Source organism: Rhinatrema bivittatum, chromosome 8 (assembly GCF_901001135.1).
Source record: "Rhinatrema bivittatum chromosome 8, aRhiBiv1.1, whole genome shotgun sequence".
In the NCBI taxonomy this organism is placed as follows: domain Eukaryota; kingdom Metazoa; phylum Chordata; class Amphibia; order Gymnophiona; family Rhinatrematidae; genus Rhinatrema; species Rhinatrema bivittatum.
In genome coordinates, this window is record NC_042622.1 from 161,548,507 (window position 1) to 161,565,701 (window position 17,195).

At 51.7% G+C, this 17,195-nt stretch overlaps 1 protein-coding gene across 1 annotated transcript in view; it reads right to left on the reverse strand.

The window, feature by feature from the left end:
- The window catches only part of PRPF8 (pre-mRNA processing factor 8), a 162,470-nt gene that overhangs the window by 97,813 nt on the left and 47,462 nt on the right, over positions 1 to 17,195 (reverse strand). Inside the window, exons 17-19 of the mRNA XM_029610882.1 lie at positions 16,949 to 17,075; positions 16,563 to 16,755; positions 832 to 1,019 (exon numbers count right to left, since the gene is read on the reverse strand). Coding sequence (XP_029466742.1) covers positions 832 to 1,019; positions 16,563 to 16,755; positions 16,949 to 17,075 — 508 coding nt within the window. The remainder of the gene's footprint in view (positions 1 to 831; positions 1,020 to 16,562; positions 16,756 to 16,948; positions 17,076 to 17,195) is intronic.

The window sequence follows — 17,195 nt, forward strand, 5'->3', positions numbered from 1 at the left end:
TTCGACCGCGGAGTACGGATATCGATAGGGGAATCCCTATGGGGTAGAATTTTAAAAATTTTTTTAAGAAGTTCCATGAGAAAAATTCCTGTCAGGAATCTGTAGAGAGCTCCTTAACCCACGTGGCTACTGCTGCGCAGAAAAAGAGACTGAAGGGGGACCCCTGCTGGATGCAGGGTTGGTGCTGTGCTGGGCATGCCCAGTAGGTGCCCGTCAAAGTTCTAGAAACTTTGACAAAAGTGTTCTGTGTCTGGGCTCCATCTTGTGATGTCACCCATATGTGAGGACTACCATCCTGCTTGTCCTGTGAGAAAGTGGAGATCTGGTTGAGTCACCACAGCTAAAGCTAAGCAGATTTGGAACAGCTGGGGAATGTGATTAGGGGCTGAATGAGTGTGCTGCACAGAGATGGTGGCAAGCAGTGCTGGACTGCGATGATAGGAGCTGATAATGAAGAAGGGCCACTGGCTTTATTCAAACTAAGGACAACATGTAGTTTACTTGTAAGAGGCAGAGACAAGTTACGGTGCGTGGAAAGCGACAAGACAGGAGACAGAGTGGTAGCATGGAGAGAATGATAACATACACACATACATAACAGAATCTCCAGACCTCTGGACAAACCAGCTGTGGGTTAAACATGTCTGACAGTTGGAATGCATAGAGGAGCCTCCAGTCTCACTCTTGCCAGAGGGACCCTCCCTACAAGACTTTGCCTATTCAGTTTCATATCTTATCAGCTAGCACTGGAGCATTTTGTCTAATCAGAACAATTTTGCAAACGATATGAACAACAACTTGCAGCAGGGAGAGGTCTTGAGCCTTCTTTACCTTGTAGTTTATCACTACATTGTTTTTTGCTGTCATATAATCAGCAATATTGTGATCAACGATGAGACGCAGGAGCCTGTTCAGTAGCGTCAGATCAATCTTCTCATACATCTTTTCAAACCGTGACTCCAGCATCACATTGCATTCTCCCTCAGTGGTGTCCCAGACATCCTGGAGGTTATTGATGCCTGGAGAGGAGACATGCAACAGATCAGAGTCAGTCTACGCTCAGCCTCCAAGGGTGCTGTTCTGAAGAATCTTCTAGCAGTAATGCAGCCCTACATCTTTCCACTGGAGGGATTTACAGTTCCTCTGTCCTTCATAGTCAGCAACTGAAATTCATGCCTTGTCTAAATGGAAAGTTGAAACTTATTGTGGCAAAAAAGAAAATTATTCCTTACCTGCTAATTTTCGTTCCTGTAGTACCACGGATCAATCCAGACAGTGTGTTATGTCCCCCTTCCAGCAAGTGGAGTCAGAGCAAAACTCAAAGGCTGGCCTCTTATAAGCTGGAGCGCTCTCTCTGTCCCTTCAGTATTAAGAATATCAAAGCAAGAGAAAACGTTTGGATGGATCAAGGAATCGGTATAAAAGACTCAACTTATGAACCACAACAAAATTTGGAAGAAACATGCCAACAGGCAAAAAACTTGCAACGTGAACCAACTGATAAGAACAGTAGTAACAGCAGAGAGCATATAGGAAAACAGATGCTGGTAAGGAGAACTGCTATCCCAAACCCATGAATCTGAGGGTGGGAGTCTGGACTGATCCGTGGTACTACAGGAACGAAAATTAGCAGGTAAGGAATAATTTTCTTTTCCTTGCACGAACCTGGATCAGTCCAGACAGTGGGATGTACCAAAGCTTCCCTACGTAGGGTGGGCCCCGGATAGCCCTGCTCGAAGGACCTGGGCTCCAAAGGAGCAAAACCCAGGAGGTTGCAGATTCAAGCGATAGTGTCGTGCAAAGATATGTAGAGCTGCTATATGGAAATCGTTGCATATCTCCTGCGGCGAGACAGATCGACTCTCAGCCCAGGAGGTTGCTTGAGCACGGAGCGAATGAGCCTTGATGTCTTCCGGAGGGCGACGGCCGACACCAATATACGCTGAGGAAATGGCATCCTTCAACCAGCGCGTGATCGTGGTTTTGGACGCCTGATGGCCTCGCCTGGGACCGCTCCAGAGAACAAACAAGTGGTCCAATAAGCGAAACTCATTGGTGACCTCCAGATAATGAATAAGAACCAGTTTGACATCCAGTTTCCAAAGGTCCAGCCGATCCTAGGTGGCGAAGGAAGTTCCACCGACTGATTCAGATGAAAAAGCGAAACCACTTTAGGCAAGAAGGAGGACACTGTGGACAGGGACACCCCGGAGTCCGTAAAACGGAGAAAAGGTTCTCTGCAGGATAGAGCCTGTAACTCAGATCCGGCGCGCTGAACAAATGGACACAAGGAAGGCTGCTTTGAGGGTGAGATCCTTGAGATGCGCTCCGCAAAGGCTCAATTGGCGGGCTGGTGAGCACCCAAAGGACCAAGTTGAGACTCCATGAAGGACAAAGGGGGTGAATCAGTGGCCTGACATGCTTTACTCCTTTCAAAAATAGGACAATATCCGGATGTGCAGAAAGAGGAGCTGTCTCCTGATGACGAACCAGAGCCCCAAGTGCTGCAACCTGAACCCGCAGGGAATTGTATGCCAAACCCTTGTCCACGCCACGCTGTAGGAAAGACAAAACATGTGCAATGGAAGCCCGGCGTGGAGAGATGTCCATGGAAGCGCACCAAGCCTCAAACACTTTCCAGATCCGGACATAGGAAATGGAGGTGGACATCTTTCGCCCGTTGAGGAGCATGGAGATGATTGCTTCTGGATAGCCATGTCTCCTCAACCTCCGCCATTCAAAATCCATGCCGCAAGACAGAAGCGATCTGCCCGGTCTAAAAATACTGGCCCTTGGCGCAGAAGGTTCAGTAGGTGTCCAAGGCGGAGAGGACCGTTGACCGCTAGGTTGACGAGGTCTGCAAACCATGGTCTTCGAGGCCATTCCGGGGCCACTAGAATGACAGGCCCCTGATGAAGCTCTAATATGCGCAGCACCTTGCCCACCAGGGGCCATGACGGGAATACATAGAGGAGGAGATTTTGTGGCCAGGGAAGGACAAGAGCATCCACGCCCTCTGCACCGTGTTCTCGTCAGTGGCTGAAGAAGCGGGGAGCCTTCGCGTTCCGGAGGGTCGCCATCAAGTCCAGGTATGGGGCTTCCCATGTGTTGAAGAGGAGCGACACTGGTTCCTCTGAGGGCTCCCACTCGCCTGGATCTATGCGTTGTCGGCTTAGGAAGTCCGCCTGAACGTCGTCGACCCTGGCTATGTGGGACACAGCGAGGCAAGTAAGGTGCAGCTCCGCCCACGCCATCAGTTTGTCCGCTTCCCGCACGACATGTTGGCTCCTCGTCCCTCCTTGGCGATTGATGTATGCCACCGTGGGTGCATCGTTGGAGAGGATCCGCACCGCTTGACGATGAACCAAAGGGAGGAATCGCTGCAGGCCGAGAAGGACCGCTCTGGTCTCCAGTCGGTTGATCGGCCATGAGGCCTGGAATGACGTCCAAACTCCCTGAGCCAACTGCCGCTGGCACACTGCTCCCCAATCAGAGAGGCTCGCATCCATTGTGACGATCACCCACTGTGGGACCTCCAGATCCACTCCCTTCAGCAAGTGGTCGAGGCTGAGCCACCAGCCCAGGCTGCGGCTGGCTATGTCAGGCAGCAGAAGTAGGGCTTGAAAATCCTGAGATACCGCTTCCAGCGGGAGAGTAACGCCCTCTGTAGGGGGCGCATATGCGCAAAAGCCCACGGCACTAAATCTATAGTAGAAGCCATAGTGCCTAGGACTTGGAGGTAATCCCACGTGGTGGGAAGTTGGAGGGTCCGGAAACGCTGGACCTGCATTAGAAGAGACTGAGTCCGATCCTGGCGCAGGAAGACTTTCCCGGCATTGGTAGCGAAGCGTACTCCTAAGAAGTCTAGGGTCTGAGAAGGAGTAAGGTTGCTTTTGGGGAAATTGACGACCCAGCAGAGGAAGCGGAGAAGGTGCAAGACTCGTTCTACCGCTTGAAGACAGTTCTTTTGACTTCGCCCGAGTGAGCCAGTCGTCCAGGTAGGGATGGACTAAGATTCCTTCCCGATGTAGAGCAGCTGCCACCACTACCATGATCTTGGTGAAGGTGCGGGGGAGCTGTCGCCAACCCGAACGGTAGGGCCTGGAACTGGAAATGCTGGCCAAGGACCTTGAAACGCAGGAAGCATTGATGTGCTTTGAAGATATGCCTCTGTCAGGTCCAAGGAGGCCAGGAACTCCCCGCAGTGCACCGCCGCCACGACTGACCGTAAGGTCTCCATACGAAAGTGAGGCACCTTGAGAGCCCTGTTGACCAGCTTGAGATCCAGGATGGGAAGAAAGGAGCCTTCTTTCTTGGGAACCACAAAGTAGACGGAACAATGGCCTAATCCTTGTTCCCTCAGTGGCCATGGGAGAATGGACCCGAGGGCCAAGAGGCGGTCAAGCGTCTGTGGGACCATGGCCTGCTTCTGAAGGCTTCCGCAGGGGAAGAAGAGGAACCTGTCCCTGAGGGGGGGGGGGGGGGGGGGGGGGGGTCGAGCAAACTCCAAAGCGTAGCCATGTCGTAGAATGTCCAAGACCCATTGATCCGAGGTGATCTTGACCCACTCCTCGTAGAATAAAGACAGGCGGCCGCCTATCCTGGGAATGGAAGAGTGGGTCGGCAAGCCTTCATTGGGAAGACTTGGCAGGAGCCCCATGAGGGAGGTTGTCTCAAACTGTTCTTCAGCCACGAAAGGGATGAGACCAGGACTGAGAGCAGGAGGCCTGGTCTGATGAAACCGTCGTTGCCCACGGAAGCGAGATAAGGAAGAGCTGAAGGTCCAAAAGGTTCTTGGCCGATCTTCTGGCAGCTTATGGAATTTGTTCTCCCCGAAGGACTTGATGAGCTGTATCAAGTCCTCACCAAAAAGCAGTTTTCTTTTAAAAGGAAACTATCCCAATTGTGCCTTGGAAGATGAATCTGCCGACCAGTTGCGAAGCCAAAGGAGCAGCCTGGCTGAGACCACTGAAACCATGGACCTGGCAAGGACCAGAAGGTGGTCATAAAGAGCATCCGCCCCATATGCCATGACTGCTTCCAGGCACTCAGCCTGCTGCGCTTCCTCGGGCGGCAAATCCTGGGCGCCGAGCAGTTGCTGTACCCAACGAAGCCCTGCTCGCTGTATGAGAGAACTGCAGGTGGCAGCCTGGATCCCCAGAGAAGACACCTAAAAAATCAGTTTGAGGAAGACTTCCAACTTACGGTCCTGCAGATCTTTTAGGGCCGTTCTGCCTGTAACCGGAATCGTGGTGCGTTTCGTAACCGCCGACACAGACGCATCCACTTTGGGGACCCTCAGGAGCTCCAAGTACTCTTCAGGTAGAGGGTAGAGCTTCTCCATAGCTCTGCCCACCTTGAGAGAAGACTCTGGCGAATCCCATTCTCTAGTCAACAGTTGCAGTAGCATTGGATGGAAAGGGAAAGTTCAAGAAGGTGAGCGCAGACCGGCGAGGAGCAGGTCGCCCTTCCAGGACGATGCAGTAGGAGCAGGAGGGTCCTGTGGGGTATCTATGTCCAGTTTGGCTAGAACGTGAGGAATTAGGGGGTCCAACTCATCCCTTTGAAAGAGATGTAGGACTCTTGGGTCATCCCCTTCCACTTGCATGGGAGAAGAAAGGTCATCCGTATCTGGATCATCCGGAGCGGATACAGGTGGTACGACCCGTATCCTGGGAGCTGGCTAATGTCCCCCTACTCCAGGGAGGGCCGGGGGCTGACTGGCTCCTAGCGTACCCCCCAGTTGGGCAATCCCCACGTCATCCTGGGATCCAGAAGGCTGACCACAGCCTGGATCTGACCAATGAATTACTTTGGGAGGTAGAGGTCCTGCAGCAGAGCCCTGCTGGTGGCTCATGCTGGCCAAATATGCACTATGTAACAATAAAATGAAATCAGTGGAAGAAGGACCAGGGGGAGGGCCCCGACGGAGCAAATGCCGGGGTGGGGTTTCCCACAGGCTGTGCTGAAGGAGGCTGTGGCTCCGGGTCCGTTACTGGAGAGAGGTCCTGTGGAAAATCGAGGTCCAAGTCAGGGCCTGGCTGTGCGGGAGCTGGCGGCAGGGAATCCAAAATGGCCTGCGAGCACGAATGAAGCCGCCCAGCTGCTCTTGAGGGACCCTCCCCGCTGGGGAGACATCTCACGCAAATACCCTCCCTGGAGAGCCGCGAACCTGGATCTCTACAGGCACAGCAACGAGACGGGCGCAGCATGGCTGCTAGGCAGAGCCCGCCGACTGCAGGCTGATTGGAGCGGGAAGCAGGCATCCGCTAGCAGAACGACAAAGCTTAGAAGCCTGAAAAAAAACCAGAGGAATAACGCTTCTCTGGAAACACTGCCCTGAGGCAACGACCTCTCAGGGCAGGGCACTATGTTGAGGGTTGGGGAGAGGCTGGACCACCAGTGTGAACCCCTGAGCCCTTGAACTCACTCCAGAAGAAAAAGCTGGACCTGAAAGTAATTAAAAAAAAAAAAAAAAAGAACAGCACTTACCCCCAGAAAGAAAGGAAAAGAACCACTGGCTCCCCTTGCAATTTGGAGCCTAGAACTGAGGGAGTGAATCCCTGAAAATTTGCTGAGTAAAATTTGTTATAAAGTTCTCTTTTTTTAATTAAAGAGATCCATCCAAGAAAGAAATACTTCAAGAGAAATAAGAAGGAAAAAGAAAAGTTTCCCTTTGTAAGTTAAATGGAGGGCCGAAGGGACTGCTACCTTTCACCTGCTGGAGTCAGAGAAATACTGAAGGGACAGAGAGGGCACTCCAGCTTATAAGAGGCCAGCCTTTGAGTTTTGCTCTGACTCCACCTGCTGGAAGGGGGACATAACCCACTGTCTGTACTGATCCGGGTACGTACAGGGAATGGGTGTGTGTTCCATTGATTTCCTGCTTTGCTGTGAACCCTATCTTTTTCAACGAGGACTACCTTCCTTTACAAACTCTTAAGTTGACCTGTAAGAGATATTCTTATTGGATTAGATTTTACAGTACCTTGCAGTGGGAAGCTTCCTTTGTGTTAGCCAGAACTGAATGTTAACCTTGCTGCATTAGTTCCAAAATGAAACTTGTACTGCAGGTTCCCCAGTCTACTCAAGGAGTTGCAATATTGTAACATTTTGCCGTGTTACTGGTGAGAAAGCCAGTGCTTTGGGACATAGTTAGTCCTAAAGAAAAAGCCCACAGAGAAATGGCGATTCTTGAACATACCCAGATCAGTCCAGAAAAGTGGGTTTATTTATCCCTACCAGCAGATGGAGGCAGAGGACAACATTTTGGGACACTGCTACTTATCTGAGTGCACCACCTGCAGTCCCTCAGTATTTCTGTCCCTCCAGCAGATGTTAAGAGGTGCAAACCTGCAGTCCTAAGTGATCTGGAGTTCTGGAGATTTGGTGCTTTCCAAGGTGCCAGGTTTCTGTTGAGGAACATCCCTTAGGTCAAGCCAGGCAATTTTAGCCCGAGACCCCCAAGGCCACAGATAGCCAGGGGACTGGTTCCCTCAGTGGCTCCTGAAGTCCCTTCCTGCCCGTTTTGGCTTCAGAGTAGTATTCCCCTTTTGGGTTTTTTTTTTCCTTTGCAGGATGGAGGCGGTCCAGAGAAGGGTGACCAAAAAAGTGGAGGGTCTTCATCAAATGACTTATGAGGAGAGATTGAAGAATCTAAATATGTACACCCTGGAGGAAAGGAGGAGCAGGGGTGATATGATACAGACTTTCAGATACCTGAAAGGTTTTAATGATCCAAAGACAATGACAAACCTTTTCCGTTGCAAAAAAAAAAAATCAGCAGAACCAGGGGTCACGATTTAAAACTCCAGGGAGGAAGACTCAGAACCAATATCAGGAAGTATTTCTTCACGGAGAGGGTGGTGGATGTCTGGAACGCCCTTCCGTAGGAAGTGGTGAAGACCAAAACTGTGAAGGATTTCAAAGGGGCATGGGATAAATACTGTGGATCAATAAAGTCTAGAGGATGTGAATGAAGAGAAGAGGCATGGGGGTGACTTGCGGGAATGATGGCTACTACCTGGAGATGAATATCCTTATTCAATAAACATTCACATGGTTAATGCGACTCCAACATTGCTCTATGCTTAAACGGCAAGAGGAAATGTGGAAAAAAGGATTTGCATCCACATAAAAGCAGGGGAGTAGCTTGCTTGTTTCGACAGTTACTACCCCAAACCAAAAATTCCTGATACTTCACTTTCAATGCATATCCAGCATAGCTCTCTGCTTCAATGGCAGGGGGAATGAAGAAAAGATGTTTTATATTCAGACATATACCAACAAGGACTGAATTACATAGTCTGGGTAAAACAAATAAGCATGGGTGTGGCTTGCTTGTTACGGCGGTTACTACCCCAAATCAAGCCTGATACTTCACTTAGAATACATATCCAGCGCAGCCCACTGCTTCAACGGCAGGGGGAATGAGAGGAGGATTTATATTCAAACAACCAACAAAGACTGAATTCACAGGCTGGATAAACAAGTGTGGGAGAAGCTGGCTTATTACAGCGGTTACTACCCCAAACCAATTAGCTGGATACTTCACTCAGATGCAGCTCCAGCTCTGCTATCTACGATGGTGGGGGTGGAAGGGAAATAGAACCAAAAAAGTTATTTAAAGGGACAAGAGTAACAGAAAAGTATGAAAAAAAAGCATGAAAGCTTGCTGGGCAGACTGGATGGACCATTTGGTCTTCTTCTGCTGCCATTTCTCTGTTTCTATGCAAGTTAAAAAAAAAAAAAAAAAAAAGGAGCTCAGTCTTTTGAGCACAGGTGGAGAGCTGAGCAGCCTGACAAGTGGCCTGCACGGCAGTGCCGAAAGCGGCCAGACCCGGAAATATCTGGGGGTGGCAGTCCGTGCATGCGATTCCCGCTGCTGCTGGACTTTGTTTCGCACGCCAGCAGGAACTTCGCTACAATGGGCTCTATTCCTTAGCCTTGCGGCGACAGCCCCTTCCTCCGTGATTTCCATTTTCCCTGCTTGTGGGCGGGATTAGGCCCCAATGGCAGACAAGCCGCATGTAGAGGCCTGTTGGGCCTGTGGCGTTTGGTCTGCTTATCTTAATTCCCTCTCTCTGCACAGTTTGTGCGTTGGGGGGGGGGGGGGGGTTGCTCTGCCAAAAATTATAGGCCTCAGAGGGCTTTGCGGTCATCAGGGCCCACAGGAGGGTCCCAGGGGCACAGTTCTTCTTCAGCAGAAGGGGACCTGAATAAGGGGGCACAGTCGTTTCGAGCATCCAGGGATCTCCACACACCCCCCCCCCCCCCCGCCATGATTCAGCAGCACAAGGAGGCGGCGGCTGAGTTGGGCCCCAGTAGTCCAGAGGAGTCCTCGGGGGGGGGGGGGGGGGGGGGGGCGCCAAGGGGATTTTCTCCCGAATTAGTCCTCCTAATGCAAGAGGCTTTCCTGGCTCGGGAAGCAGGAAAGTGGAGGTTCAAGGACAGCCCCTCAGATTCCATCAAGAGGCCTCAGAAGACCCTTATTCAGCCTTGAGGATCCCGTCCTGCATGCGCTGCCTCAGACCTATGAGATCTTGAGAACTCCGATGACCCTCAGAGTGAGGGCGATTCCTCTCTAGCGATGGATCTGGATGTAGACCGATGAGACGCAGCCCCCAGATCCAGATGGGCCTAGGGAAGATCAGACCATGAGTGAGAGGCCTGAGGCGGAGGGCGATGATCCTATTATGGTCCACCTTTTCAAGAAGGAGGAGCTGTGGCCTCTTATTCCCCAGGTTTTGGAGGAATTGGGGGTGAAGCTCTCCCTGGAGGAAACAGATAGCGAGGGTGTCAATCCAGTTCTGGACGGCCTGTGGAGGCCACCCAGCACCTTTCCCCATCCCAAAGAAGATCCAGAAGCTGAATAGCCAAGAGTGGGGCTCCCCGGACACTGGCTCGAAGATGGGGAGAGTGATGGCAAACCTTTATCCCTTGCTGCAGGAGCATTTGGATTGCCTCAAAACACCGAAGGTGGATGCCGCTGTGTCAGCAATCACAAAAAAAAGACCACAATCCTGGTAGCCGGTGCTGCTGCCATGAAGGATGTTCATGACCGCAAATTGGAGGTTCAGCTTAAGCGGGTGTATGAGGTGTCAGCGCTAGCTCTCCGCGCTGCAGTCTGTGCCAGCCTGATGCAGAGGGCCTGTCTATATTAGATTAAAAAACCACAGGAGCAAACGTCCTCGGGAACGCTAACCCCTGCCCAGGCGGCCCTCTGGAGGTGGGAGTCACTTAAGTGGTGCCTTGTATGATCTAGTGCGCACCACGGCACGGAGCATGGTTGCGTGGTGGCGGCAAGAAGACTTTTGTGGCTGCATAATTGGTCTGCGGCTTTGTCATCCAAACCTCAGTTATGTAACCTTCCTTTCAAAGACAAGCTTCTGTTCGAGGAGGATCTTGACCAGCTTATGAAATCCCTTGGAGAAACAAAAGGCAACAGGCTACCGGAGGATAAGAAAACATCGAAGAAGTCTTTTTCCTCCCAACCCCGGTTTCGCTCAGGGAGGGGCCCAGGGAACTCAGTGCTGAGGCAGTCCTCGGGTAGACAGCAGTCCTTTTGGGGTGCGGGAAAGCCTTACAGAGGCAGACCCGCTCAGGGAGCGGGCAGAAACAAATCTTCCCAATGAAGTCAGACCAGTCCACTCCGCTCAGTCAGCGATCTGAGACAGGGTGTCTCGCTTTTACGAGGAGTGGATCAAGATTACCTCCAATCAGTGGGTTCTGGAGATTGTCAGGGAAGATTACGCCTTAAGAGTTCTCTCACCCACTCAGGTAGGTCTTTCAGGAGTCATACTGTCTTTCCCGAAACAAGGGTATGGCGACAGAGGAGATGCTCCAAAGACTGATAAGCTTAGAGGCTATATCCCGATCCCGCTGTCTGAACAAGGGCAAGGAAGGTACTCCATTTATTTTGTAGTTCCAAAAGAGAGGGCACCTTTTGCCCCATATTGGACCTGCAAAAGGTGAATCGGAGTTTGAAGGTGCCGTGTTTCCGGATGGAGACCTTGCGTACTATGATTTGGATGGCCCGAAAAGGAGAGTTTTTGGCATCTCTGTATCTCACCGAGGCCTACCTGCACATCCCCAATTTGTCAGGACCACCAGAAGTTTCTCTGGTTCAAGGTGCTGGGTAAGCATTTTCAGTTTTTGGCCCTCCCCTTCGGGCTAGCCACTGCTCCTCGAACCTTCATATGGGTGATGGTATTGGTAGCGGCTGCCCTGAGGGAGTGAGTGAGTGTTGGTGCACCCCTATCTGGTAGACTGGCTCATCCGGGCGAAGACGCAAGAGGAGTGCTCGCGTTCAGTGCAGAATGAGGTCTCTTCTGGAATTGCTGGGTTGTGTCATCAATTTGACAAAGAGTCACCTGGTGCCTTCTCAGTCCCTGGAGTACTTGGAAGCTCTCTTCGTTACTCAGCAGGGCAGAGTTTTCCTCACAACCGACAGGATGGTCAAGCTTCGGGATGAGATATGTCGCTTGCTCCACCTCCCTGTGCTGAAGGTCTGGGATTACTTGCAAGTCCTGGGCTGAATGGCCTCTATGTTGGAGCTGGTTCCTTGGGTGTTCGCTCATATGTGCCCGCTGCAGAAGGCGTTATCCCCCCAATGGAAGCTCCTGTCGGAACAGTACTTTCTTCCCTTGCCTCTTTCGAGAGAGGCCAGGTCCAGCCTGGTGTAGTGGATGTCTGGGTGCAATTTGGAGAAAGGAATGCCCCTCGAAGTGTGGTAATCACCACGGATGCCAGTCTCACGGGCTAGGGAGCAGTGTGCCTAGACAGGTCGGCTCAAGGCCTTTGGTTGGTGTCGGTGCGGACCTGGTCCATCAATCGGTTGGAGACGCAGGCGATGCCCAGGGCCCTCCAGGTGTTTTTGCCTTTCAGAAGAGAGTGTTTTCGGACAATGCGACAATAGTAGCATACATCAACTGTCAAGGAGGAACCAAGAGTCCTGCTTTGGCTTGCGAGGCTCAGCTTGTTTGTGTGGGCGGAGCTTCATCTCAAGGGCATCGCAGCCTCCTACGTCGCAGGAGTAGACAACGTGCAAGCAGACTATCTCAGATGACAGCAGTTGGATCCGGGGGAGTGGGAACTGTCCCCAGAAGCCTGGAATCACATTTGTGCCCATTGGGGGACCCTCAGCTGGACCTCATGGCAACGCGGGCCAATGCCAAGATGGAAAGGTTCTTCAGTCGCAGGCGATAGACCAGAGCAGTGGGCCTCGATGCTCTGGTGTGCCTGAGGCTGACAGGGATAGAAAAATGTATTCTTACCTACTAATTTTCGTTCCTGTAGTACCAAGGATCAGTCCAGACTGCTGGGTTGTGTCTCCCTACCAGCAGAGGGAGTCAGAGAAAAAAACTGAAAAGGCACCCCTCTTAACCTGGTGTGCCACCTGCAATCCCTCAGTATATACGATATCAAAGCAGAATAACCAAAAAAGGAGAACAAATCCCCAAACATAACCACCAATGGCTACAACAATACGCGCGGTAAACTAACCATACCGCCGCATAACATATCCATCAAGAAGATTCCTTCCCATGCCTGTAAAGAACTCTGCCGAGGTAAGAAGAAGGAAGAAAACATACAGAAAAAACAGACTCTCCAAAAAAAAAAAACAAAAAAAAAAAACCCAAGGGCGGGCATCTGGACTGATCCTTGGTACTACAGGAACGAACATTAGCAGGTAAGAACCAATTTTCCTTTCCCTGTACATACCAGGATCAGTCCAGACCTCTGGGATGTACCAGAGCTGCCCTAATTGGGGTGGGATCTGGAGAGTCCCGCACGAAGAACACTGCTGCCAAAACAGTCTACCTCCGGATCCCGGACGTCCACACGATAATGTTCCGCAAAAGTATGCAATGATTTCCAAGTGGCTGCGCTACAAATCTCCTGCGGCGAGACCGACTGGCTCTCCGCCCAAGAGGCCGCTTGAGATCTGGTAGAGTGCGCTTTCAAGCCTTCTGGTATGGCACGCCCAGCGCAAAGATAAGTGGAGGAAATGGCCTCCTTCAAACACCTAACAACCATAGCTTTGGATGCCTTGTGTCACTGTCTAGGACTACTCAATAAGACAAACAAATGATCCGATAATCGAAAAGCATTGGTCACCTCTAGATAGCGAAGGAGAACCCGGCGCACATCCAACCTATGCAGATCCTTATCCTTCGGAGAAGTTGGATCCAAATTCGGGAAGGCCGGTAGCTCTACTGTCTGATTGACATGAAAAGCCGATACCATCTTGGGCAAGGAGGGAACGGTCCGCAGCAAAACTCCAGAATCCGAAATACGAAGATACGGATCCCGACACGACAAAGCTTGAAGCTCTGAAATTGGCCGTGCGGCGGTAATGGCTACCAAAAAGACAGTCTTGAGTGTCAAATCTTTCAACGTAGCCCGCCGGAGGGGCTCAAAAGGAAGACCACATAAGCCCTTGAGAACTACATTCAAGCTCTAGGCAGGACAAATTTGTCGTACCGGCGGGCGCAAATGCTTGGCCCCCTTTAAAAAACGGGACACATCTGGATGAGCTGCCAGTGAAAACCCATCAATTTAGCCCTGCAGGCAACCCAGTGCTGCGACCTGCACCCGGAGAGAACTGCAAGCTAGACCCTTCTTCAGTCCCTCCTGCAGGAAGGATAGAATGTGTGCTACCGAAGTCAGACGCAGAGGTACGTTCAAACCTTGACATCAAGAGTCGAAAACTCTCCAAACACGAATATAGGCTAACGACGTGGACGATTTCCGTGCTTGCAAGAGGGTAGAAATAACCGAATCCGAATATCCCCTCTTCCTCAATTGCCTCCTTTCATAAGCCAGGCCTCTAGACAAAAGCGATCCAACTCAATCGAAAAATACTGGACCTTGTCGAAGTAGATTCAGAAGGTGGGTGAGACGCACCGGACCATCGATCACCAACAAGATCAGATCCGCAAACCACGGCCTTTGGGGCTACTCTGGGGCTACCAGAATGACAGACCTCCCGTGGTTCTCTATCAGACACATGATCTTGCCCACTAGTGGCCAAGGCGAAACACATACAGCAGTATGCCGCGAGGCCACGGAAGAACGAGAGCATCCACTCCTTCCGACCCGTGGTCTCTCAGACGACTGAAAATTCGGGGCGCCTTTGCATTATCCGAGTTGCCATCAGGTCCAGGTGTGGGACTCCCCAACGACAAGTGAGCAGCCAGAAAGCTGCGGACAATTCCCACTCACCGGGATCCAGATGCTAGCGGCTGAGGAAATCTGTCTGCACATTGTCCACCCTGGCTATGTGCGAGGCCGCCAGCTGGACCAGATGTTGCTCTGCCCACGTCATGTGCCTTTCAGCCTCCCCTCCCAAGCCACCGACCGGCTCCTGGTTCCCCCCTGGCGGTTGATGTAGGCTACAGTCGTCGCATTGTCTGACAAGACTCGCACCGCATGCTGAGCTGTAGCGCAACAGCTCCAGCACGTCCTCCGGCAGGGGATATAACTTATCCATGGCTTTTGCCACTTTCAGCCCCAAATCTGGAGTATCCCACTCCTTAAAAAGCAAATCCGAGGCCGAGAAATGTAAAGGAAACGCTGAGGAAGGGCCCCATAGTCCCAACACAACTGGATCCGTCTGTCCAAGACGAGATTCAACCTGCGGAAGCGGGATTCCCAGCTCCCCCAGGATCTCCGGAATGAGGGGCCCCAGTTCGTCCTTCCTAAACAATCTGACAACCTTCGGATCATCCCCCTCAGCTCCATGAGGCGCTGCCGAGCCTTTGGACCCCGTTTCTCCGTCTCCATCCACCCCCCTCGGGGGTTGGGATGGGAACTCCTGGTCCTCCATTGGTTCCTCTGGCTCCTCTGACTCCGTAGAGGAGTCTTGTTGGCCCCCTGCCCCCCGGGACCGAAGGGGTCGGACCCTGGCCGGACCCTCCGCCCCGGACTTTGCTCTTTTTTCTGTCGTGGAACCTATGTCCGAGGGTGGATTTCCTTGGGTCCGCTTCCGGGCCATGCGGCGGGCCTTAAAGGCCTTGTGCATGAGTAGCACAAACTGGGAGTTGAAAGAGGAGTCGGAGGACCCCTCATCATCCCCCTCTTCCACGGGGGAATCCTCGCTGGGGTCAGTGGGCCTCGCAGGCCTCATCCCCCCAGCAGGCCCCTGCTGGGGTGACAAACGCGGCGGGGCGTCAGCCTCCCCGCTCTCCCTCCGGCCCGCGTTTTTCTCGGCTCCCCGAGAAGAGAAAATGGCTGCCGTTCCCGCCGAAAAGTTCCCAAAATGGCGGCCGCCGCCGGCACCAAAGACAACCCCCCCGAACAACTGAGGAAGTCGCGGTGGACCCGGCGCGAGGCTGCCTACCTCCCCGGGTCCCTGGCGTCGATCCTCCCTCTCCCCCTCCCACAGGCTGTCCCTGGACAGCCGCACCGCCGCGGATCCGCAGGCCCGGCAAGCCGCTTGCCGGGGCATGATCCGCAGCGAAGCGAGGAGAAGAGCCGCGCACCTAAAAAAGAACACCGAGCCCTCCCTCGCCCGCCGCGCGACTCGAAAGAGAGAGAGAGAGAGAAAAGAAAGAGCCCAGAACCCCGGCGGGACAGCCTACAACAAAGAAACAAAAAAACAAATAGAACAACTTGTCTTTTTTTTTTTTAAGTTTACCTCTGGTCCGGAGCCAGCACCACCGGTATCACCCCCAGGCCGGAATTGCCGGATATGGGGCTCCCCCACTCCTCGGCTGCCTCGACCAGGGGGAACGGTCCCCTCAGGACCTTACCCTCCCCCTGGGAGGCGGGGGCCGGGACCAGCAGGCAAGCCTCTGCGGTCCTCCCCCCTAATCACCAACACCTACCTTTCCTTTTTTTTTTAAACTCAAAACTACTTCCTTTTCTACTTTTTTTTTTTTTCACTACCGCCTAGGCCCAAAAACACAGACTGTAGGTTTTGCACCCTCTCCACCTGCTAGGAGACAGAAGAATACTGCCAGACTGTAGGTGGCACCAGCCTAGATATAGGTGGAGTTTGGTTTGTAAACTTCTGTCTCCATCTGCTAGAGGGGGGGCAAAACCCAGGAGTCTGGACTGATCCTGGTACGTACAGGGAACTAAAGCTTCCAGAGCCTTAGAACTCTGTAAAAACAAGATGTAACTAAATTTCAAGAAATTGAAAGATCAGGACCGCAGGTTTTGTCAACCCTTCTCCTGAGAGTCAGAGAAAATACTGAGGGATCGCAGGTGGCACACCAGGTTAAGAGGGGTGCCTTTTCAGTTTTTTTCTCTGACTCCCTCTGCTGGAAGGGAGACACAACCCAGCGGTCTGGACTGATCCTGGTACGCACAGGGAAATTGAGTTACTGAGCTTTAACACTGGATGTGGATACAGTGCCTCTTGCATCAATTAAATCCATATCACATAAGCGCAATTACTAATGAAAAGCAATTGTTTTTAAAATGAAAACTTGCATTAAGCATACTGAAAAGTGCTTTATGGATGTATGCAGGTCTAGTTTGTTCACTGTGAACATATTGTTGCAAGGATCTCTTACAGCCCCAATAAGATCAGGAAATAAAGTGCACACTCTAACCTTGACACCACTTGTACACCAACAGAGGTGGTGGCTCAGTATCAGCTGGTTTGATCCAAGGAGGGAAGAGTCTTCGCTTGTCTGCTTCATACCACAGATACTGATCCAAATAGGCATCTGTGATTTTCTCCAAGGGCTCAACATCATAGACAGGAACCAAATGGCTATAGAGGTCCATAAACTCAATGCCCACCTGATCAGGAAGAATGGAAGAGGCATCAGTGTGTATGCCTGCAATAAGAAGGCAGTGATGACCATAGCAATAATCCCTAAAGCCTTGAGGTTAAGCAGGTGAAACTGAACATGAACCCAAACTTGGTGCCATCAGAATTACCTGCTGGACTACCAGACTAAGGTCACCCACTAACAAATTTATGCTCACTTACCTCCTTGAAGGCTCTCTGAGTGAGCAGGTGTCGTTTGATTCTGGACAGCGCTTCATGGGGATTATCATAGGCCTGTTCAATTAAACCCAACTCCTCTCTCTGTGACTGATTCAAACGAGATTTCACACTAAAATTGAACAGAGTTAACACTTACACCTGCTTTCAATGTAAAAGGTGTCGTCATAGTATGCAAATCTGAGATCATCCTAAGCCCCTCTGCCAATCTTAATATTTGATAGCATCTACT